At 43.9% G+C, this 25,314-nt stretch overlaps 1 protein-coding gene across 2 annotated transcripts in view; it reads left to right on the top strand.

Moving 5' to 3' along the window:
- Positions 1 to 10,237: 10,237 nt before the first annotated feature.
- Positions 10,238 to 25,314, top strand: part of LOC140202508 (carboxypeptidase M-like) — a 70,289-nt gene continuing 55,212 nt past the window's right edge. The window contains exons 1-2 of one of the 2 annotated variants that reach the window (XM_072267447.1): positions 10,242 to 10,338; positions 10,459 to 10,639. In XM_072267447.1, the coding sequence (XP_072123548.1) occupies positions 10,474 to 10,639 (166 nt within the window). In that variant the 5' untranslated portion in view covers positions 10,242 to 10,338; positions 10,459 to 10,473. Of the gene's footprint in view, positions 10,640 to 25,314 lie in introns of both variants that reach the window. The other variant, XM_072267446.1, reaches the window with a different exon arrangement.

Here is a 25,314-nt window from a genome sequence, read left to right as displayed (position 1 = left end):
GATCCACACTCTAAGCTCAAATGTTGACTTTGCTTTTTTCCATAGATGCTGCCTGGCCTGCTGAGTTCCTCCAGCCTTTTGTGTGTGTTATTCGGATTTCCAACATCTGCAGACTTTCTCTTGTTTGTAACTGTTCCTGAACCTGCTGGTGTGAGTTCTCAGTTTCCTGTATCTTCTTCCTGATGGCAGCAGCGAGAAGAGAGCTTGTCCTGGGTGGTGGAGTTCTCTAGCGATGGGTACTGCTCATCATGCGACAGCATTTCATGTGGATATGCACAATGGTGGGGAGGGCTTTACCTGTGATGGACTGGCATATCCATCGCATTTGTAGGATTATCCTTTCTAGGGCATGGGTGCTTCCATACCAGGCAGTCAATATATTCACCACCACACATCTATAGTTTACTATAATATTGGATGGAATAATTCAAAGCTGCTGGATGGTCAAAAGATAAACAATTTTGAGTTGTTGGTTCTCCGTTTGACAGCAGGTTTTCTGTTATTGCCCATAGAAGGAGAAATGTATTAATATCTAAGATGCCTTATTACATTAGCCTTTTCCATGCACGTGCAATCCTGTGCTATTTCTTGGTTTCATTGCCCCTTTCAACAAAACAGCTGTTCTTTTGCATCACTGATTTGTCTGTTCCTGTTTTTGTTCCCCTTTTGAGATATGTTCTTTCAGCACATGATGGATGAGTTTAAGAAACTAGATGCTAATCTATTACAAAAAACAAAAAAAAATGTAGCTGCAGGAAATCCGTGGCTGTGGTGTCTGTAGAGAGGCAGTGAATGTTTCAGACACCCTCCATGGCTTCTGGCTTCTGTCTATACTTCTCAGCTCCTCGTTAAAGCAGCCAACATAATTAAAGATACCTCCCCGTCCCCCCCGCCACCATCAGGCTGTGTCACATAACGTGGGCCATCATTGTCTTTCCATGACTGTGATTGTTCTTGGCAAATTTTTCTAGAGAAGTGGTTTGGTATTGTTTTCTTCTGGGCAGAATCTTTACAAGATGGGTGACCCCAGCCGTTATCAATACTCTTCAGAAATTGCCTAGCTTCAGTGGTCGCATGACCAAGACTTGTGATGTGCACCAGCTGCTCATACGACCATCCACTACCATCCACTACCTGATCCCATGGATTCATGTTGCCCTGATCAGTAGGGGGGGGGGGTGCTATGCTGATGCTACACCTTGCCCAAGAGTGAGCTGCAGGCTAGCAGAGGGAGGGAGTGCCTTACACCTCCTTTAGTAGACACGTATCTCCATCCCACCACCCATTACCATGAGGCAGAAGATACAAAAGCATGAAAACACATCATAGTAATAATAATAATAGTAATAGTAACTTACACAGGCACAATTAAGTGGCAAACATCATTCTCCAAAATCTTGCTTTAAAATACAAACCCACAAAAGAATTCGTTCTTTACAATAAGTACCAGCCTGATCCAGATTTAGAGTCAGAATTTCACAAATTATGTTATGACCAATCTGTTATTACAAATAGGCCAATATTTAATAACCATCTGGATATAATAATACAGGATATTCAAGCAAGAACAACTTACTTAAAAGATAACAGCAATTCCAAACACACATAACTTACATAAATCAATGTGAAAAACACCAGAAATATGCTGAATTAAAAGAGGAAATTGAAAGCTTTGGAACATGAACTTAAATAACACATATCAAAGTTGCTGGTGAATGCAGCAGGCCAGGCAGCATCTCTAGGAAGAGGTACAGTTGACGTTTCAGGCCGAGACCCTTCGTCAGGACTAACCGAAGGAAGAGTTAGTAAGAGATTGGAAAGTTGGAGGGGGGAGGGGAAGATCCAAAATGATAGGAGAAGACAGGAGGGGGAGGGATGGAGCCAAGAGCTGGACAGGTGATTGGCAAAAGGGATACGAGAGGATCATGGCACAGGAGTTCCAGGAAGAAAGACAAAGGGGGGGGGGGGAACCTGATGGCATGAACATCGACTTCTCTAACTTCGGCTAATGCCCCACCTCCCCCTCGTACCCCATCTGTTATTTATTTCTATACACACATTCTTTCTCTCACTCTCCTTTTTCTCCCTCTGTCCCTCTGAATATACCCCTTGCCCATCCTCTGGGCTCCCCGCCCTTGTCTTTCTTCCTGGACCTCCTGTCCCATGATCCTCTCATATCCCCTTTGTCAGTCACCTGTCCAGCTCTTGGCTCCATCCCTCCCCCTCCTGTCTTCTCCTATCATTTTGGATCTCCCCCTCCCCCTCCAACTTTCAAATCTCTTACTAACTCTTCCTTCAGTTAGTCCTGACGAAGGGTCTTGGCCTGAAATGTCGACTGTACCTCTTCCTAGAGATGCTGCCTGGCCTGCTGTGTTCACCAGCAACTTTGATGCGTGTTGCTTGAATTTCCAGCATCTGCAGAATTCCTGGTGTGAACATGAACTTAATCGTCCAGATAGTGACATCTACAACCGGCACTCCATCCCAAGGGCATACAAAATAGCATTAAGCAATTAGGATGACACAGCAATATCTATGTAATTCTTCAGAAAGCCATAATACTAAACACCACTAGAATAGTCTGAAAGTTCCTGCCATATTGAGAGATGAATGTGCTAGTTTTACTAGCTTGAGCTGAGAGAAAAAGATAATGCTATTAACTTTATTTATATAGCACCTTTGATACATAAAGATGCAGGCTCAAAGTGCTTTACATAGATTGTAAAAATAAATTGGGGCAGAACAGTAATGTAGTGGTTTATACAATGTGACCTGGGTTCAGTTCCTCAACTGCCTGTAAGGAGTTTGTACGTTCTTCCTGTGACCACATGGGTTTCCTCCGGGTGCTCCGGTTTCCTCCCACAGTCTAAAGATATATGGGTTGGTAGGTTAGTTAGTCATTGTAAGTTGTCTCGTGATTAGGCTAGGATTAAATTGGGTTGCTGGGTGGTATGGTTCAAAGGGCCGATTCCACACTGTATCTCAATAAGTAAATACATACATACATAAATAAATAAAAACATGAGACAAAATCAAAAATCGTAAGTAAAGACAAATATTACAATATTGTGCAAAAGTCTTAGGCACCTGTAACAACAATTCTGTAAAGTGAAGATGCTTTCAAAAATAATGAAAAGAGATGTTTCTAAGCATCACAAAATTACTATAAAGAGCAGTAAAGACAATAAACAGTAAAAAAAAACCCTAAATCAAATCAATATTTAGTGTGACCACGCTTTGCCTTTAAAACTGCATCAATTTTCTTAGGGTACTCTGTTGTGCAGTTTTATAAGAAAATCGGCTGGTAGGTTGTTCTAAGCATCTTGGAGAACTTGTCCTTCTGCAGATACTTTGGCTGTCTTGCTTGCTTCTGTCTCTCCAGGTAATCCGAGAGAGACTCAATGATGTTGAGATCAGGGCTCTGTGGAGGCCATACCATCTGAAACCATATAAAAAGTCTAGCATGCCTAAGACTTTTGCATAGTTCTGTATATGGAATACAATGTAATTGAATATACCAAATTATATAAATGTGATCGGCATCAATAGGTTAAAACAGATAAAAAAGTAGGTTTTTTCGAAGTATTTTGAAACATTCCACAGTATTAGCCTGGTGTACCTCAGTCAGTAGAGTATTCCAGATACAGTATTTGGCGCATAAGAGCAAAAGGCTGCATCTTATATGCTTGGCTCTAGGAACACTAAGCAAACCAGTATTCATGGATCTAAGCAACAAACACAAAATGCTGGAGGAACTCATCAGGCTAGGCAGTATCTATGGAAAAGAGTACAGTTGATGTTTCAGGCCGAGACCCTTCACCTGAAACGTTGACTGTTCTCTTTTCCATAGATGCTGCTTGGCATGCTGAGTTCCTCCAGCATTTTGTGTGTGTTGCTTGGATTTCCAGCACCTGCAGATTTTCTCTTGTTTGTCCATGGATCTATAGTTATGATTAGGGATGTAAAGGGATAGACACTCCAAAATATACAAAGGAGCTTGATTATTCAGAGCCTTATATACAATTAAGGATCTTCTAACATTGATCCTAAAGGACACGGGCAGCCAGTGTAATGATGCCAAAATCAGTGAAATGTGCTCAAATTTTCTTTTTTTCGTTGAGATTCTTGCCGCTGCATTCTGAACAAGCTGCAGCCGATTTATATTTATCTTAGGAAGTCTGAAAAGAGTGCATTACAGTGATCTAATCAGCTAAAAACAAAAGTGTGTTTCACTTTTCTGCATTTTGAGACAATATAAGAAATCAAACTCTTTCAATATTCCTTAAATGAAAGTACACAGTCTTAGCAATATGGCTAATATGTGATTTGAAATTTAACTCAGAGTCAATAATAACATCTAAATTCTTTACTTCAGGCTTGGTTTGTATGGGCAGATGATTAAGTTTATTTTCAAGATTCACACTTTTGTTATAACCAAAATGCCTGTGTTTTTCACTTATTTGGTTTAAGAAAATTTGAATTCATCCAGTCTGTAATGCTGATAAGACAACGGACCAAAGGGTTTAGAGCCTCAGGGTCACCTGACGTAATAGACAAATATAGCCGAGTGTTATCTGCATTGCTAAATGGTAAGGTTGTAAAATTGACTCCAGTTTCAAATTACACACATCAAAGTTGCTGGTGAACGCAGCAGGCCAGGCAGCATCTATTGGAAGAGGTACAGTCGACGTTTCGGGCCGAGACCATTCGTCAGGACTAACTGAGAGAAGAGCTAGTAAGAGAATTGAAAGTGGGAGGGGGAGGGGGAGATCCGAAATGATAGGAGAAGACAGGAGGGGGAGGGATGGAGCCAAGAGTTGGACAGTTGATTGGCAAAAGGGATATGAGCGGATCATTGGACAGGAGGCCCAGGGAGAAAGGGGGGGGGGAAATCCAGAGGATGGGCAAGGGGTATAGTGAGAGGGACAGAGGGAGAAAAAGGAGAGAGAGGAAAGAATGTGTGTATATAAATAAATAACGGATGGGGTATGAGGGGGAGGTGGGGCATTAGCGGAAGTTAGAGAAGTCAATGTTCATGCCATCAGGTTGGAGGCTATCCAGACGGAATATAAGGTGTTGTTCCTCCAACCTGAGTGTGGCTTCATCTTTACAGTAGAGGAGGCCATGGATAGACATATCAGAATGGGAATGGGACGTGGAATTAAAATGTGTGGCCACTGGGAGATCCTGCTTTCTCTGGCGAACAGAGCGTAGATGTTCAGCGAAACGATCTCCCAGTCTGCGTCGGGTCTCACCAATATATAGAAGGCCTCATCGGGAGCACCGGACGCAGTATATCACCCCAGCCGACTCACAGGTGAAGTGTTGCCTCACCTGGAAGGACTGTCTGGGGCCCTGAATGGAGGTGAGGGAGGGAGTGTAAGGGCATGTGTAGCACTTGTTCTGCTTACAAGGATAAGTGCCAGGAGGGAGATCGGTGGGAAGGGATGGGGGGGGACGAATGGACAAGGGAGTCGTGTAGGGAGCGATCCCTGCGGAAAGCAGAGGAGGGGAGAGGGAAAGATGTGCTTAGTGGTGGGATCCCGTTGGAGGTGGCGGAAGTTACGGAGAATTATATGTTGGACCCGGAGGCTGGTGCGGTGGTAGGTGAGGACAAGGGGAACCCTATTCCTAGTGGGGTGGCAGGAGGATGGAGTGAGAGCAGATGTGTGTGAAATGGGGGAGATGCCCCTTTCTTTAAAAAACGAGGATATCTCCCTCGTCCTGGAATGAAAAGCCTCATCCTGAGAGCAGATGCGTCGGAGACGGAGGAATTGCGAAAAAGTGATGGCATTTTTGCAAGAGACAGGGTGAGAAGAGGAATAGTCCAGATAGCTATGAGAGTCAGTAGGCATCAGTAGTTAAGCTGTCTCCAGAGATAGAGACAGAAAGATCTAGAAAGGGGAGGGAGGTGTCGAAAATGGACCAGGTAAACTTGAGGGCAGGGTGAAAGTTGGAGGCAAAGTTAATGAAGTCAACGAGCTCAGCACTAATTCCGCTAGACGGAGCAGAGTGGTGGTAGAGGGGAACTGGTTAGGTCTGGAATCCAAAAAGAAGCGGAGAGCTTTGAGACCTTCCTGATAGGGGATGGAAGTACATAGGGACTGGACATCCATGGTGAAAATAAAGCGGTGGGGACCAGGGAACTTAAAATCATCGAAAAGTTTCAGAGCGTGAGAAGTATCACGAACACAGGTAGGAAGGGATTGAACAAGGGGAGATAAAACCGTGTCGAGGTATGCCGTGTTCGGTGGGGCAGGAGCAAGCTGAGACAATAGGTCTACCAGGACAGGCAGGTTTGTGGATCTTGGGTAGGAGGTAGAAACGGGAAGTGCGGGGTGTGGAAACTATAAGGTTGTTAGCAGTGGATGGGAGATCCCCTGCGCAGATAAAGTTGGTGATGGTGTGGGAGACAATGGCCTGGTGCTCCTTAGTGGGGTCACGATCCAGGAGTAAATAAGAGGAGGTATCCGCGAGTTGTCGCTGAGCCTCGGCAAGGTAGAGGTCGGTACGCCAGACTGCAACAGCAACCCCCTTATCGGCGGGTTTTATAGTAAGGTTAGGATTAGTGCGGAGGGAGTGGAGAGCAGAGTGTTTGGAAAGAGTGAGGTTGGAATTGGAACAAGGTGCGGTGAAGGTGACGGTTGATGTCCCGTCGGCAGTTAGCAATAAAGAGATCCAGAGCAGGCAGAAGACCAGAGCGGGGTGTCCATGAAGAGGAGGAGGACTGAAGATGGGAGAAGGGGTCATCGGTGGGGGTGGTGGGAGAGTCCTTGCCAAAGAAGTTGGCTTGGAGACGGAGACGGCGGAAGAAGAGTTCCGCATCATGGCTAACGTAGAACTTTCTGAGGTGTGGGCGAAGAGGGACAAAGGTGACGCCCTTACTGAGGACAGAACGCTCTGCCTCAGAGAGTTGAAGGTCAGAGGGGATGGTAAAGACCCGGCACGGATGAGAAGTGGGATCAGAGGGGGGAGGCTGGGGGTGTCAGTGGAGAGGGGAGGGTTGGGGTGAGAAGAAGATGGAGCCTCTGAGGGTCCTGGAGTTGACGGTGGGATCTGAGGGAGACGGGGTTGCAGAGTGGTAGTGGGGGAAGGGGAGACAGGAGTCACAACAGCAGCACATAAAGACCCGGCCTGGAGTTCAAGGCTGGAGTCGCAGTTGGTGGTTGCGCAATCGCTTTGAAGGTGTCCATGGTTGTTGCTGGAGTCCGGGTTTTGAATATGCGCTGAGGTGTTGGAGCCGGCGAGATCAATGGCAAAAGCCGCAATCTGAAGTTCATGCCTGCTTCGGGTTTTTGGGAGGAAAATCACCGAGGAGTTCTCTTGCTCCGTCGACACAAACTTGATAAGAGGGAAGGCACAACAGCGACTATACTACCTGAGGAGCTGAAGGAGAATCAGCCCTAAAAATTTTTGGCCAACTTTTATCGATATGCGTATAGAGAGCATACTGTCATACGGAATGACAGTGTGATACTCTGGCTGTAGTAAGACAGATCACAAAGCACTTCAACGGGCGATTAGGACAGTTTAGCACATCAACTACTGGACCTGGAAACAATCTACAACTCTCGATGCTTACGGCGCGCTCGTGACATCATTTAGGACAGTTAGAAGAGTGGGCTGAAAGATGGCAGATGGAGTTTAATGCTGAAAAATGTGAGGTGCTACATTTTGGTAGAACTAATCAAAATAGGACATACATGGTAAATGGTAGGGCATTAAAGAATGCTTTAGAACAGAGGGATCTAAGAATAATGGTGCATAGTTCCCTAGATGGAATCTCATGTGGATAGGGTGGTGAAGAAAGCTTTTGGTTTGTTGGCCTTTATTAATCAGAGCATTGAGTATAGGAGTTGGGATGTAATGTTGAATTTGTATAAGGCATTGGCAAGGCCAAATCTGGAGTATTGTGTACAGTTCTGGTGACCGAATTATATGAAGGATGTCAATAAAATTGAGAGAGTATAGAGGAGATTTACTAAAATGTTGCCTGGGTTTCATCTCCTAAATTACAGAGAAAGGTTGAACAAGTTAGGTCTTTATTCTTTGGAGCGTAGAAGGTGGAGGGGAGACTTGATAAGAGGTGTTTAAGATTATGAGGGGGATTGATAGAGTTGACGTAGTTAGACTTTTTCCATTGAGAGTGGGGAAGATTCAAACAAGAAGGCATGGGTTGAGAATTAGAGGACAAAAGTTTAGGGGTAACATGAGGGGGAACTTCTTTACTCGGAGAGTGGTAGCTGTGTGGAATGAGCTTCCAGCAGAAGTGGTTGAGGCAGGTTCTATACTGTCGTTTAAAGTTAAATTGGATAGATGTATGGACAGGAAAGGATTGGAGGGTTATGGGCTGAGTGCAGGTCGGTGGGAATAGGATAGGGTAAGAGTTCGGCACGGACGAAGGGCCGAGGTGGCCTGTTTCCGTGCTGTAATTGTTATATGGTTATATCATTAAAGCCCCATCCCATCCCACTTGTCTGTTCAATCTCCTGCTGTCTGGTACGAGTTACTGAAACATCCTAGCCAAGACAAGACTGAAAAACAGCTTCTTCCCAGGGGCTATTGTGCAATTGAATAATGCTACACCCTGGCTTGCCAATGGCGTTTGAGTGTTACGGTCAATCATGTTACTTGTTGCATGTAAATATGGGATTAAAAAAATTAAGCCGTATCGCTTGCATTGTAAATATCTGTTTTGCACTGATTGGAGTCGCACCGCAATCTCATTTTGAGTAATGACAATAAAGTTCTGTTCTATTCTATTGTGTTTCGAAATAATCTGACGAAATGGCAGCATTTAGATGAGAACAACAGCAATCCTTGCGGCACACCAAACTATATCATGGATTTTAGACGCTCTATCACCACGAGTTGACCAAGAATTTTCTTTACACGCCATCAGGTTCTATGCAGATTATTGAACAGTCCTCTAGTTCAATGAAACGGACGCTTGACTTCACTATGTACCTGGTTATGACTTCGCACCTTATTGTCTAACTGCGCTGCGCTTTTTCTGTAATTATAACACGTTATTATACACCCTAATATTTCTTTCTCGGCGGCAGGATGAAAATACGTCTGGGACACTCACACAGGTGTAAGGCACTCCGCGATTAACTTAACCCTATTTCTCCAGAGATCCTGCCTAACTTACTGTATATCTCCATGACCTTCTACCTTTAATTTCATTTGCTTCTTAACTTAATCATGTGGCTGTGGCGTTTATTGCCTAGTTATAATTGTTCTTAGGAAGTTGGTGGTGAGTCGGCTTTGGGAACTACTGCACAAGGCTCTCAGAGAGACACTGGGGAAAAAGACAATATAGAGGACAAATAAATGCACAGAAATATACTCATTTTACCAGCCAATCAAGTGGCAGAAACTCAATGCCGACATGATGAAGAGGTTCAGTTGTTGTTCAGACCAGTCATCAGAAAGGTGAAGAAAAATGTTCTAAGTGACTATAACCGTGGAATGATTTTTGGTGCCAGTTGGGATGATTTGTGTATCTCTGAAATTGATGATCTCCTTGTATTTTCACACACAACAGTCTCTAGAGTTTACAGAGGATATTAAAAAAAAACAAACAGAAAAAAATGCAGTGAACGGAAGTTCTGTGGGCAAAAACGCCTTGTAATTGAGAGAGGTCAGAGTTGAGTAGCCAGACTGGTTCAATCTGACAGGAAGGCGACAGTAACTCAAATAGCCACTCGTTATAACTGTATTGTGTAGAAAAGCGTCTCTGGATGCACAACACATCAAACCTTGAAGTGGATGGGCTACGGCAGCAGAAGACTACAAGCATTTACTTAGAATTAGGTTTATTGTATATAATTTTATTGTATAGAATTAGGTTTATATAATTTTATTTTTGAATAAAGTATATTTTGGGAAAAAAATTACTTAGAATTAGGAATAATGTGCCTATTTCTGTAGCCTGTTTCCATCGTGTGAACTTGCCTGCAATAAAACCCTCTGAAGGTCACAGTGGCTTGGAGTGGTCGCTGATGTTGATTTCCACTAATAATACCGTATTTAGCAATCCCATGACAAAATCTGATCTGCAATGTGCAATGAGTAGTTAGGGCGAGGAACTTGCTCGTATTCGTGAATTAATTTTCGCTGGGTTTCTCGCTTGTCGACGCCTTAAGTACGTATGTATGGCCGGTTTAGCTGTCAATTAAAGATCTGGGCGCTGGTTGGTGAATCCGTTTGGTTTTTAATTCATACCGCTAGTCTATCGGTACAGTAATACTTCTTGGATTTCTGCTTTAGGCGTTGATTCAAGTATTTGCAGATAGTGAACCCGTAGGAGGACTACGTTGTTTTAACAAAAGAGTAAGACTTATAGATAAATTATAAGAATATTATAAGAAGTTTTATTCTTGTTGAGTAACTTGAGTGAACGGAAGTTTGGAGAACGGACTGTTACTGCAACTTGAGTTTCTAAACTTTCAGAAAACTCTTTGAAAGATGCTTCCAGGCGCAAAGTTTCTGTGGTTTTGGACGATGATTCCTTATAGTTTCACTCTGAAATTCAAACACCATAACGCGGAAGAACTGGAATCGTTTTTACATCGGATCAACTCAAACTACCCGTCAATTACACACTTGTATAGCATTGGCAAATCTGTTGAAGGTAAGTATGGTTTAGAAGACGTGCTAACATGAGAGGATGGACAAACTTGGGTTGTTTTCTCTGGAACGCCGGAGGTTGACGGCAGATCTGACAGAGGTTTACAAGATTATGAGAGGCATAGATAGAGTGACACTCACAACACGCTGGAGAAGAGTGAGACAGAGTGGACAGAGAGCATCTGTTTCCCAGGCTAGAAATGTCTTAGTACCAGAGGGCATACATTGAAGGTGAGAGGGTTCGGGTCAAAGGAGTTGTGAGGGGTAAGTTTTTTACTCAGAGAGTGATGGATGCCTGGAATGCGCTGGATGTTATGGTGGTATTGTAGATGCAAATACATTAGAGGCTTTTATGATACGTTTGGATAGGCACACGGATGTGAGGAAGATGGAAGGTGTGGACATTGTGTAGGTAGGAGAGATTAGTGTTTGGATGTTTTTTGATTAGCTTTTTAGCTGGTTCGGCGCAACATTATGGGCCGAATGGCCCGTTCCTGTGCTGATGTTCTGTGTAAGGGTGTGTATGAAAGAATGCACTAACCGCGCATGGAAATACTTACTTACTGTGTACCCGTGTTTTAGTTTACCGAGACATGACTAATGTGAAATATACGCAGATAAACAATGACCGGACAATTTAGCTCTGTGCTGTATAATGTACGCCTGTAATAAGGTCATTTCTCCGATGTACTATCTTTTTAACAGCCCGCAATGTCCAACGTCAGCCCTGTATTTTGGTAGCTAACCTCCGATTCCTGCACACGTACAATTGAATACTGTACTTTGTATAAAAATGTTTCTGATCTGAAATTGTTGCAAATTGATCTGTTTAAATATGTCGCTTAAAATTAAGATTTTACATTCTGTGAGTATATTTCGCTCCAGTGACTTTTGAGCAGAAGGAGTTCGGGCGATGCTCTCCCTGAGTTTAACACACAAAATGCTGGAGGAACTCAGCAGGCCAGACAGCATCTATGGAAAAAATACAGTTTCGGACCGAGACCCTTAAGCAAGACTGGTGAGGGGGGATAAAAGATGAGTAGACATAAAAAGATGCGGGGAGGTGAGAGGTGAAACGGGGGGGGGGAGGAGGAGGGGTGAAGTAAACAGCTGGGAAGTTTATTGGTGAAAGAGATACAGTACAGGACTGGAGAAGGGGTAGTCTGATGGGAGAGGACAGAAGGTCATGGAACAGGAAAGGGACAGGAGCACCAGAGGGAGGCTACGGGCAGGCAAGGAGATAAGGTGAGAGGGAAAAGGGAATGGCGAATGGTGGGGGTGGGGTGGGGTAGTAATTACCGGAAGCTGGAGAAATCGATGCTCATGCCATCAGATTGGAGGTTACCCAGACGGAATATAAGGTGTTGTTCCTCCAACCTGAGTGTGGCCTCATCGCGACGGTAGAGCAGGCCATGGACTGACCACTTCCCATTCCGATATGTCAAGTAATATCCCCCCACATCAAAGATGTACCCACTAATAGTTACATTTCCCCACGGGGGGAGGCGGGTTAAGACTCTGACTACTTACCCTTCGTCTCTAAGAATTTTGAATACTTCACCCCTTCGGCCTTCAGTGCAATCCGAGTTTGTCCAAGCTCTCCTAAGAGCTAATAATCTCTTATCCAAGCAATATCCTGGTTAACCGATCTTCTCTCTGAAGCCTCCACATCCCTTCTATAGTGTGGCGACCAGAATTGCGCGGATTACCTGAAATATAGCTTAGCCAAAGTTTTACACAACAACAACATGACTTCCCAAATCGTATACTCACTGGCCGGACCCATGAAGGTTCATCGTTCATTACGTGCTATATCTTACGACGTAGGCGATTATGGTCTTTCCATGACCATGATTGTTCTTGGCAATCTTTTTCTACAGAAGTGATTTACCATTGCCTTCTCCTGGGCAGTGCCTTTACACGACGGGTGATCCCAACCATTGTCAATACTCTTCAGAGATTGTCTGGCGTCAGTAGTCGCCTAACCAGGACTTGTGATCTGCACCAGCTGCTCATAGGACTTACTCCCATAGCTTCACGTGATGCTCAGAAGGTGGCTAATTAGGTGCTACACCTTGCCCAAGGTGACCTGCAGGCTAGTGGAGGAGAGGGGCGCCTTGCACCTCCTTTGGCATCTCCACCCCGCTACCCGAAGGTAAGTATACTTTTTGCCTTTACCACCCTACCAGGGAGCTTTGGACATGCACCTCAAGATCTCTGTCTATCAATGCTCCTAAGGATCCTTCTATTTATTGACTGTCTTATTCTTACAAAGGCCAGGAGCTGGACGGTTGTCAGAGGCTATTTGGGAGCATTGGATATGTCCCTATTACCACACTCGACTATGAATCCTACTTAAGGGATACTGTACTAAGCTCGGCGGAACCGTTTCTACTGACAGGAGAAGGGGCAATGACGGGTTACTGACCTTTAAAACCAGTCGATTCGGGCAACTGGGGCTCGTCAGCCGTGGTTGGCAGCTCATCTAGGAGAAAGGAAGTTCTTGATCTCAAAACTCCGCTGCCTTGCGGCTGTACCCACTCATGTGGAAGGCTTCGGGAGTAAACCCCGAGGGAAGAATCCGGAGCTGGAGTCCCTAAGACTGACTGGAAACGCCTGCGATGTTGCTGGTACAAAAGTGTATCGGTTTCTGCCGTTCCTTTGGGTTCATTAATTGCACGGAGATGGGAGCCCGCTACATGGGCAACAGCTTGCTCTCCGTATCGTACTGACCAGGCTTGCGTTTCTAGACAGCCAGGACGCAACATCCATGGTCGACCTGGACCGACGGAGGCTTCACTCACTCACCCATTCTTACAGAGTGCAACGCCTCAACAATTGGATTACCACAGGCAAATTGCTCCACTATCAATATCACAATTAATTCAGAAAGTTTTCAAGATTGGCCATATAAGTACCGTTCAGACCTTGAGTTGATTTCAGCCCATCTCCAGCAAGGCACGTCAGAGATTCGATGGATTATTCTAATCTTAACCACTCTTCAGAAACAAGGCATCATCCAGATCAACGGCAGTCTAGCAGCGCAGCGCGCTCCACTTTATACAGGTCATACCTCAGTGTGAACCTTAGATAGACTGCAGCAAGTTCCCAAGGGTTATTATTCATAGGCATCTGTCATATCCACAATCTCTACCATTTGGGAAGGACACGAGTGCAATGCGACCCTTCCAAGTCACACACAAGGGAAATAAATAACCTATCCTTCACTATTAATTTCATGGAAGCCCCGAATTAACAGCGGCAGTCAGGATTTCCTTCACCACAAGGACGAACGATTCAAGAAGGAACTCGCCGTCGCATTCTCTTCTCGGGAATAAATGGCGGCCCCCGTGCCATGTGTATCAATTTAGAAATCAGCCTTAAGTGATACTGAAGACATTTTCCCTTAGTGCTCCCAATATCGGTCCCTCAATTAGCATTACTGTGCTGGAAAAGATTATCTCCGCAGTCCCGGTGCATTCTAAGAACAATTGCCTGCTTTTCTTTTAAGCATGTCTATTTGACATGAGATTGTCGTAATTTGCAGGATTGTATATTACTGCTAATATACAGTGGAAAGGTTAATAGGCGGTTTTTTCAAATTTGTGTTCCTCCTGACGTTGAACGCCTAACGGTTAAATGCCGTCCGTTCTATTTACCTAGGGAGTTCTCATCCATAAACCTGACCGCAGCTGACGTGCCAAGACTATAATCAAGCGCCTGAAATAACTGCATTAGCACGAGAAAGCAACACACGCAAAATGCTGGAGGAGCTCAGCAGGTCGGGCGGCAAAAATGGAAATGAATAAACAGCCGATGTTGCGGGTAGAAACCCTTCTTCAGAATCTGCATGATGCCGTCTCCAACCAAGGGACAGTCCATCACGATGTATCATCATATAACCCATAGCACCGGAAGTCCCAACACACTAGACCACAGTTACCAACACACACAAAATGCTGGAGGAATTCAGCAAGTCAGGCAGCATCTATGGAAAAGGGTACAGTCGAGGCTCCGGGCGGAGACCCTACCGAAGGGTTTGTGATTGGACAGACCACTGTTACACTCTGGTAGGGAATGCCTACCGTTCCATGTCCAGACCACGCTTCTGATCAGTTGGCTGTCCCCCTGCCTGCATACAGGCACAGGCTAAAGAGCAAAACTCCAGAGATTAGGACAACAACGAGGTGGCTGCGGGAGGCAGAGGATCGGCTACGGCATGATCCGGGCCGTGTTGAAGGGCTCATCTGTTGATCTGATTGGACGCACCATGGTTGTCACGGACTTTACTAAAACAGTAGTGGACGAGTGTGTCCCCACAAAATCATTCAGTCTTCCCCAACCAGAAACCCTGAATGAATCATGAGATCCGCAATCTGCTACATTCAAGTCCGGTGACCAAGAAAGTTACATTGACATTGCTATATCATATTAAATATCATGGAGTTGCTAACCATATATGTATCTTCACTTTCTGTTTAATATTATATTTTTTTGTAATTAGATCTCTTTAATATCAGGATATACTCCATCCATCAAGTCCAAACCTTTCAGTAGTTCTGACAGTGCCACTCACTGATACTGGTTACCATTGTTGAGCCCACGTGTGTGACAAGACCCAAATAAAAACGCACAGTTCGAAACTCTTTTTTCAAAGTTTATTGAAATTAACTAACACCATTACTAATGTAAGTAAAATATAAGCATAGCAGGAAACTATAAAAGAATTTTGCGATAAGGTTATTTTAAACTATTATGAAGTTATCACGCACACAGCTGCAGCTTTTAAGTTCCAACAGATTTGTGCATCTTCGAACTCAGCTCACTGTAAGTTCACCCCTATATAATTAGCTATAATTCTGATTCTGAACTCGACACCCTTGGTCTTTGCCCCTGCCTGTGCAGATTGATTGGACCTGTCTGTAATTGCCCAATTCTGCCTCCAATTTACAATGTGAAAGTATCATGCCTTTGTCAATTGATTGTTGCAAATCCCTTACTTTCTGATGGTTCCTTCCATGCTTAGAAATTCCTTAGTTTTCACTCATGGTGATGAGAGATTTGAGATTATCAGCACTTGAAGGCATTCTGTAGGCAATCAGACTGGAGAAAGTAGATAACCTAAATAGCGTCCTCGGGTAAGTCTTTAGTTATTGAGATAAAGTGAGGAGTAGGCTCTTCTGGCCCTTCGAGCTATGCCACTTTGCTCTTCCTAATTTATCTCTAACCTATCAACAGGATAATTTACGACTAATTGACCTACCAACTGGTTTATCTTTGGACCGTGGCAGGAAACCAGAGCACCCAGAAGCTACCCACATGTTCATGGGGAGAAACTCCTTGCAGACAGCGGAGGGAATTGAACCTAGGTCACTGGTACAGCAAAGCATTGCGCTGTCCACTACACTGCTGGGCTTCCCCAATCTTGTTTGTGAATGGAAAGCACTGATCATCACAGTTTCTTCAATCATAGCCTGTGTATTTTCTTCAAAGTTTGTTTCAAACCACTCAGTCTGTGGTTCCTCATAGACTGGTAGTTAGGAATTCCTTCAATGCTGGGTCCATGGTTGGTCAATCAGGAATTAAATACACATTTTCCTGAAGGTACTACCAGCAGTTCTGATGAAATGTTATCAACTTGAAACTTAATTCTGTTTCTTTTCCACGTAAGCTGCTTTTTTAGTTATTATTGTTAATGTATGCATTACTTGCACCATCTAGAGCAGGGGTTCCCAAGCAGAATCCTTACTTAATGGTATTTGTTTATGGCATAAAAAAGGTTCTAAGGTCCAATTTAATGTCAGAGAAATGTATACAATATACATCCTGAAATGCTTTTTCTTTGCAACCATCCGTGAAAACTGAGGAGTACCCCAAAGAATGAACAACAGTTAAATGTTAGAACCCCAAAGTCCGCTGCAGTTCTCCCCCCCCCCCCCGTGCTTAAGCGGCAGCAAGCAACAATTCCCCTCCCCCCCGGCAAAAAAAAGCATCGGCACCCACAACTGAGCACCCTAAGTGTGAGCAGAGCAATTGCAAAGACACAGACTCGCAGTTACCCCAAAGACTTCGTGTTTCACCTGGTATACAACTTACCACAGACTCTCTCTCTCCCTAATAAGGGAGAAGGAGGTGTCTCCATTTTCCAGCGAGTGGGGAGAGAGAGAGTTACAAAATACACGTGGACTAAGATGTTAACTGTCCTGTGCTATCACCAGTAGGATCATCAGTTGATCTGCCACCTGTCTTCAGGAGTTTCAGCCCGTTTATGATCAAGACTCCCTCGAGGTGGTGGGCCAGCAGTGCTAAAGCACCACCTCCCACTGGTGAGCTTAAAAACTTGGCATCCGCCCCTATCAGTCACTTCCATCCAACAGATAGTCTGCTCTTCAGGTGTCTATGCAACTACTGAAGGGTTTACAAGATATGTATACATTGTCTGACTATCTGCCCCTCTGGACATACTTGGCCCACACCCATGCTGATCCTTTCTCTGCTGCCTCAGTTGCGTAGGCTTTGCTTTCTTCAACTCAACCAAACCAAACCAAACCTGTACTTTCCAACATCGTAAATGAGACATAACAAACAACTCGCTGGTTTACGATGTTAAAAGTCCATTACGTCGCTTTTTTTGACCTCTGTGCCCGAAGATCTCGGGTCTCCAGGCACATAGCCATAGATATTTCGACTCCCCTGATGACACGCAGGTCTCCTACTGTGACACCGCCTGTCTCCAGAGCCCCGAGATCCTAGGCTTCCAAATCGGAGCTGGAGTCTTAGGCCGAGCCCTTGGTGTACCAAGCAACAATGGCCAGTTATGAAACCCCTGATCTAGAGTGATCAGATAGCAAAAGTAGGAACAAAAATAATCACAGTTGTTTATTCCAGGGGCGAGCTGCTGTGCTGGCAGGTAACTGTGCTTATAAGTATTAGCAAGTGGACATAATTGCTGGAGTGTAGAAAGATGAGTGAGATTTCATTGAAACATCCAATATTGAAAGGCTCAGATAGAGTGAATGTGGAGAGGATGTTTCCAGTAGTGGGAGAATCTAGGATCGAAGGGCACAGCCTCAGAACAGAAATGATAAGGAATTTCTTTAGGCAGATGGTGGTGAATCTGTGGAATTCATTGTCACAGGCACTGTGAAGGCCAAGTCATTGGGTATATCTAAAGTTAATACATTCTCGATTAGCAAGAATGTGAAAGGCTAAAGAAAGGCTAAAGGCTCGATTAGCAAGAATGTGAAAGGCGGGAGAATATTGTTGACAGGGAGTAAAAAATCAGCCATGATCGAATGGTGGAGGAGATTTGATGGGCTGAGTGGCCTAATTCTGTTCCCATGTCTTATGACTTGTACGTCTATCTTTTCAATTGATTATGCTGCCTGCCAATTTCAAGATATATTCAAATTCATAGAAACATAGAAAATGGGTGGTGCCAGCCACTGGAATTCAATTGTATCTTCTTGCACAAGACATCCTTTTTCTGGCCACAAAGCTGTAAAGCTCTCCAAAAGTCATGTTCAACTTGTTTTCACTTGGATTCTGAAATGCAGTGCAGCTTCCGCTTCTTGTGATAGTCATTGCACCCATCCTGATCAAGAATGTATAACTTCTGCAAAAGCAAGGCAGACTTGTCAGATGTGGATTAAACCAGCACTATTTTCCAAGTTATTTAGCAGTCAAGTCCAGAATTACCAACAAAATTATAATCAAGTTTATTTTCGCTGTTAGATAGCATGAAATTAGTTATTTTCCAACAGAGGTGCAGTGCAAAGATATTAATATTGTACCAAAATATAGTACTGTGCAAAAGTCTTATATATATATAGAGCTGGGGCACACACACACACACACACACACACACACACACACACACACACACACATATATATATATAGACACACACCTAGGGTGCTAGGTTTGCACAGTACTGTATTTGTCAGTGCAGAACAGAGAGCGAGCTTGTTAATCTCGTAGAAGCAAAGGATGTTAGGAATGGTGAGGGCAGAGCACCACAGAAGGGTTGTGGGACCAGTAGCAGAGAAGGGGGTGGGGGGGTGGTGGCTCCCCCTCAAATATACTCAGCCCCGAGATACCAGATAAGGTCAGTTGATTCTAAACAATTGGTTTATTGATCATTACGGAATGTTTCTCTGGTGCTTCCTGCTCCCTCCTCTCTTCCTTCCTCTTTTCCCAACAAAGATTCCCCTCTCCCTGCCCCCTTCCCACCCTCGGTCCACAATAGAGACCCATATCAGAGTCAGATTTATCATCACTCATATATCATGAAATTTGTTTTTTTTACTTTGGCAGTACAGTGCAATACATAAAATTACTACAATACTGTGCAAAAGTCTTAGGCACCCTCACTTTATACTGTATATCTGCCTAACACTTTTGCACAGTAGTACACACTGAAAAGTTTGTCTTGCATATGGTTCGTTACATTGCATTGAGGTAGAACAAGGTAAAACAAATACCAATGTAGAATAATGTGTGAGAGCTGAAGAGCAAGTGCAGTGCAGGTAAACTGTGAAGTGCATGGTCATAATCTGGTAGGATGTGAGGTTAAGCACCTATCTCATTGTACAAGAGGTCCATCCAAGAGTCTGATAACAATGGGATAGAGCTATCCTTGAATTCGTTGGTACCTGCTTTCAGGCTTTTGTATCTTCTGAGCAATAGGAGAGGGCAAAAAGGAGAATGCCTGGTTTGCGTAGGGTTTTTGATTATTTTATCTTTACCGAGGCAGTGAAGTGTAGACAGAGTTCATAGAGGGGAGGCTGGTTCCTGTGACACGCTGAGCTGTGTCCACAACTCTCTGCAGTTTCTTGTGCTCACATGCGGAGCAGTTGCCATACTAAACCAGGATGATAGAGCTGAGGATGAGCCAGCAGGTTTACAAGTAGATGGTGGGTGTAACATGAATGTAAGGAAGGACAAGCTAATGATTTGATACAAATGCAGACAGAGCAAAGAGTTAAATTGTACTAAAGAGCAAAATTCAAAACGATGAAGAATGTAGGACTGAAGGTGCTGTACTTAAATGTGTGTAGCATTCGGAATAAGGTGGGTGAACTGGTGGCGTAATTAGAGATTGGTCAGTATGACATTGTGGGCACGACTGAGTCATGGCTGAAAGAAGGCCATAGTTGGGAGCTTAACATTAAAGGATATACTTTGTATTGAAAAGACAGGCAGGAAGGCGTAGGTGGTGATGTGGCTCTGTTGGTAAGAGATGGAAATACATCTTTAGAAAGAAATGACGTAGGGTCAGAGAGTGTTGAATCTTTGTGAGTGGAGTTAAGAAGTTGCAAGGGGAAAATATCCATTATGGGAACCATATATCGGCCTCCAATAGTAGACAAGATGTGGATTTGAGATTGCAAAGGGAGCTGGAAAGGGTATGTAATAAGGGTAATGTCACAATTGTAATGGGGGAATTCAATATGCAAAGGGATTGGGAAAATTAGGTTGCTGTCGGATCACAAGAGTGGGAATTTGTTGAATGCCTACAAGATGGCTTCTTAGAGCAGCTTGTGCTTGAGCCTACTCGGGGAAGGCTATCTTAGATTGGGTGTTGTATAATAATCAGATCTTATTAGAGAGCTTAATGTGAAGGAACCCTTAGGAGGCAGTGATTGTAACATATTTGAATTCGTACTGCAATTTGAGAGGGAGAAGCATAAGTCACATGTATCAGCATTGCAATGGAATAAACAGAATTACAGAGACATGAGAGAGGAGCTCACCCATGTGGATTGGAGGAGAATACTGGCCAGGGTGATGGCTGAGCAGAGACCTCTGAAGTTTCTGCGAATACTTCACAAGGCGAAGGATAGATGTGTCCCACACAAGAAGTTGTTTTCAAATGGCAGTAGGACTTAGACAATTGGAAGAATGGGCAAAAAAGTGGCAGATGGAATACAGTGTTGGGAATTGTATGATTATGCATTTTGGTAAAAAGAACAAGAGTGTGGACTATAATCTAAATGGGGAGAAACTTCAAACATCAGAGGTGCAAAGGACTTGGGAGTCCTCGTGCAAGACTCCTGGAAGGTTAATTCACAGGTTGAATCTGCGGTAAAAAAGGCAAATGCAATGTTAGCATTTATTTCAAGGGGAATATAATATAAAAACAAGGAGATAATGCTGAAGTTCTATAAGACACTAGTCAGGCTGCACTTGGATTATTGTCAACAGTTTTGGGTCCCTTATCTCAGAAGGGATGTATTGTCATTGGAGAGCGTTCAGAGCAGGTTCACGAGGATGATTCCAGGAATAAAGGGGTTGACATATGAGGAGTGTCTGGTAGCTTTGGGCCTGTTCTCACCCGAATTTAGAAGAATGTATGGGGATCACATTGAAACTTACCAAATGTTGTAATGACTAGATACGATGAATATGGACAGAATGTTTCCTCTGGTGGGGGTATCCAAACTAGAGGGCACAGCCTCAAAATAGGAGGGCAACCTTTTAGAACAGAGGTAAGGAGGATTTATTTTAGCCAGAGAATAGTGCATCTGTGGAATACTCTGCCACAGATTGCAGTGTAGGCCAAGTCCATGGGAATATTTAAGGTGGAAGTTGGTTGTTTTCTGATCTTTCAGGGATCAAAGGATATGGTGAGAAGGCAGGTGTATGGGGTGAGTGGGATCCAGGATCAGCCATGATGGTGGAGCAGACTTGATGGGGTGAATGGCCTAATTCTGCTCCTATGTCTTATGGCCTCTTAAACCAAACTGTTGGCATGATCGTGTAGTGGTTAGCACAATGGGTTAGAGTATCAGCGACCCACCAGTTTAATTCCCACTGCTGCCCATAAGGAGTTTGTATGTTCTCCCCGTGACTGTGTGGGTTTCTTCTGGGGTGCTTTGGTTTCCTCCCACCAGCCAAGGATGTACCAGTTAGTACATTAATTGGCCATTGTAAATTGTCCTGTGATCATGCTGGTGTTAAATCTGGGTTGCTGGGCAGTGTGGCTCGAAGGGCCGTAAGGGCTTGTTCCACACTGTATCTATATAAAATAAATGGCGATGTATCCAAATGGTGTAATCAGAGTAAGAACCAAAATCAGAATCAAGTTTTGTATCACCAGAATATGTTGTGAAATTTGTTCACTTTGCGGCAGCAATACAATGCAATACGTGATAAATCTAGAAAATAATGAATTACAGTAATTATATATGTGCATATCAAGCAGTTAAGCTAAAATAAGTAGAGTGCAAAGCAAAATTTTTTAAAAAAGTATTGAGGTAGTGTTCATGGGTTCAATGTCCATTGAGAAATGGGAAGACAGAGGGGAAGAAGCTGTTCCTGAATCGCTGAGTGTGTGCCTTCAGACTCCTGTACCTCCTTCCTGATGGTCACAATGAGAAGAAGGTGGCGGGGGCCCTTAGTGATGAACACCGCCTTCCTGAGGCACCGCTCCTTAAAGATGTCTTGGATACCACGGAGGCTAGTACCTATGATGGAACTGCAGTTTACTTCAATCTTGTGCACTGGCTCCCCCATACCAGATTGTGATGTAGCCAGCCAGAATGCTCTCCAAGGTATATTTGTAGAAATTGTTGAGTGCTTTAGGTGATAAACCAAATTTCCTCAAACTCCTAATGAAATATAGCTGCTGTCTTTCCTTCTTTATAGCTACATCATGGTTTTGTGACCAGGTTAGGTCCTCAGAGATCTTGACACCCAGGAACTTGAAATTGCTCACTCTCTCCACTTCTGAACCCTCTATGAGGATTGGTTTGTGTTCCCTCAATTTACCCTTTCTGAAGTCCACAATCAGCTCTTTGGTTTTTCTAATGTTGAGTGGAAGGTTGTTTCTAAAACACCACTCAACTTGCTGGTATATCTCACTCCTGTACACCCTGTCATTACCATCTGAAATTCTGCCAATGATGGTTGTATCCATCAGCAAATTTATAGATGGCATTTGAGTTGTGCCTTGTCATACAGTCATGGGTGTAGAGAAAGTAGAGCAGTGGGCTAAACGCACATCCCTGAGGTGCACCAATGTTGATCGTCAGCAAGGTGGAGATGTTATTTCCAACACGCACAGATTGTGGTCCTCCAGTTAGGAAGTTGAGGATCCAGTTGCAGATGGAGGTACAGAGGCCAGTTTCTGTAGCTTTTTGATTGGAACTGTAGAGATAATGGTGTTAAATGCTGAGCTATAGTTAATAAACAGCATCCTGACATAGATATTTGCATTGTCCAGGTGATCCAAGGCCGCATGGAGAGCCACTGAGTTTTTGTCTGCTCTAGACCTATTGTGGTGATAGGCAAATTGCAGTGAGTCCAGATCCTTCCTGTGACAGGAGTTGATTCTAGCCATGGCCAACCTCTCAAAGCGTTTCACCATCTAGATGTGAGTGCTACAGGATAATAGTCATTAAGGCAGCTCACACTGCTCTTCTTGGGCAGTGGTATAATTGGTGCCCTTTTCAAGCAAGTGGGAACTTCTGACTGGAGGAATGAGAGATTGGAAATGTCTTAGAATACCTCTGCTAGTTGGTTGGCACAGGTATTCAGAGCCTTACCAGGTACTCTATTGGGACCTACTCCCTTGTGAGCGTTCACTCACCTGAAAGACAGCCTGATGTTGGCCTCCAAGACAGACATCACAGGGTTAACGAATGCTGCAGGGATCATCACAGCTGCAGATTTTTTTTTCTCCCTTTCAAAGCCAGCATAAACTGCATTGAGCTCATCTGGTAGTGAAGCATCACTGACATTCATGATGTGGATCTCATTGTAACCTATTGAATGTTGAAAGGCTTTGATAGAATAGATATGAAGAGGATGTTTCATATGTGGGGGAGTCTAAGCCCAGAGTGGTGTCCTTTTAGTATGGAGATGAGAAGGAATTTCTTTAGCCAGAGAATGGTGAATCTGTGGAATTCATTACCACAAGTGGATGTAGAGGCCAAGTCATTGGGTAAGTCATTAAGGCAGAATTTGATAGATTCGTGGTTAGTCAGGGCATTAAAGGATATGGGGAGAAGGCAGGAGATTGGGACTGAGAGAGAAAATGGATCAGCCATGATGAAATAGTGGAGCAGACATGAAGGACCAAGTGGCCCATATCTTGTATCTTATATTCTCTTTACAGCTTGTTATAATTAACATTGCATTCTCAATCTTGGGGTGGCAGGGTGGCATCTCTACCAAAGGAGGTATAAGGTGCTTCTTCCCTCTGCTATCCTGGCCTTGCGACCACTGACACCAGGCAGACAATCTCTGAAGAGTATTGCTAATGGCTGAGGTCACTTGTCTTGTAAAGACAGTACTCAGAAGAAGGCAGTGGCAAACCACTTCTGTAGAAAAACTTGCCAAGAATATATCAGTGGGAGAGACAATGATCGCCCACGTCATACAACATGGCACAGAGACAATGATGATGATTGTCAATCCAAAAGATATGCCTCCACTAAGCTGCGTATGGTTACATTGGGTGAGGATTGCTATACAACGGTCCAAGCCAGGAATTCAATTCAAGCTAAAATTTATCTATGTCAATATACCATAACTTGAATTGAGAGATTAAAATAGCTTAACATAATTGACTGATATAACAACATCAGATTCCCCCACACCCCCAAAGTTATCAACTTAACTGTAAGTTCTCGGTGCTATCTTCGTGGTCAAACTGCTGATGACCAGTGATGTACATTATGTGGTGAATGACCAGATCACCCCTTACCAACGGTAGTCTTGGTGATGACTGGCTAAGCTGCCCTCCTTTACTGCAGGTGAAGAGCTGTCCCCTTCACTCCATTCATTTACTTATTGAGATACCGCGCAGAACAGGCCCTTGTGGCCCTTTGAGCCATACCACCTTATTTAATCTTATCCTATGATCCTAAGTTGCAATGACCAATTAACCTAACCACTGGTATGTGTTTAAACAGTAGGAGGAAACCAGAGCACCTGGAAGAAACCCACGCGGTCACGGGGAGAACATACAAACTTTTTACAGGCAGTGGCGAGAATTCAACCCAGCTCACTCGTACTGTAAAGCGTTGTGCTAACCACTACACTATCATGCTACCTGATTCTGATGACCACTAAAAACTGCCTTCCCAGTTGCTTTTCATTCTCCACTCTCCTGCATGTGAGCTTGCAGCTGATGTCTGGGTGCTCCCTTTAGTCTGCTTTTCAGGTCTCTGGATCACTTGGCCTTGAGTATGCAAGAATTCAACTTGAACTATGTTATTTTGTCTATGCTTGCATTGCATCATAGACCTACAATTAACATTACACTGCGTGTTCTAAGATACAGTGGGTGATAGTTCAGGTCCTCCCTTACACAACCAGCTTTATCCTGCTTATTGACACGAATTAGATTTTTCAATTTAGTGAACCTATCCCTTGACCCGAAACAGTAATTATCTGTCTTCCTCCACAGATGGTGCCTAACTTGCTGAATTTCTCCAGCAGTTTTCCTGTTAGTCCCTTGTCATTCAAACCAGTCTCTTGCCATTCAGGGAAGTTCACTGTTTAACTGTTGTGGTGAGGGAAGTTCAGATTTGAGACTTGAGAGATCTGTAATTTTTACTGAGGTATTGTAAAACTTATTGAAAGACATGCCACATAAGTTCAGGGAAAGAAGCAAAGAGTTAAACTTTAGCTCCTTGAATATCTCCTTCAACTTTTCTGAGATGTTACAAA

This window comes from Mobula birostris, chromosome 9 (assembly GCF_030028105.1).
Source record: "Mobula birostris isolate sMobBir1 chromosome 9, sMobBir1.hap1, whole genome shotgun sequence".
NCBI lineage: Eukaryota > Metazoa > Chordata > Chondrichthyes > Myliobatiformes > Myliobatidae > Mobula > Mobula birostris.
This window is presented reverse-complemented; position numbering and strand designations above follow the sequence as displayed.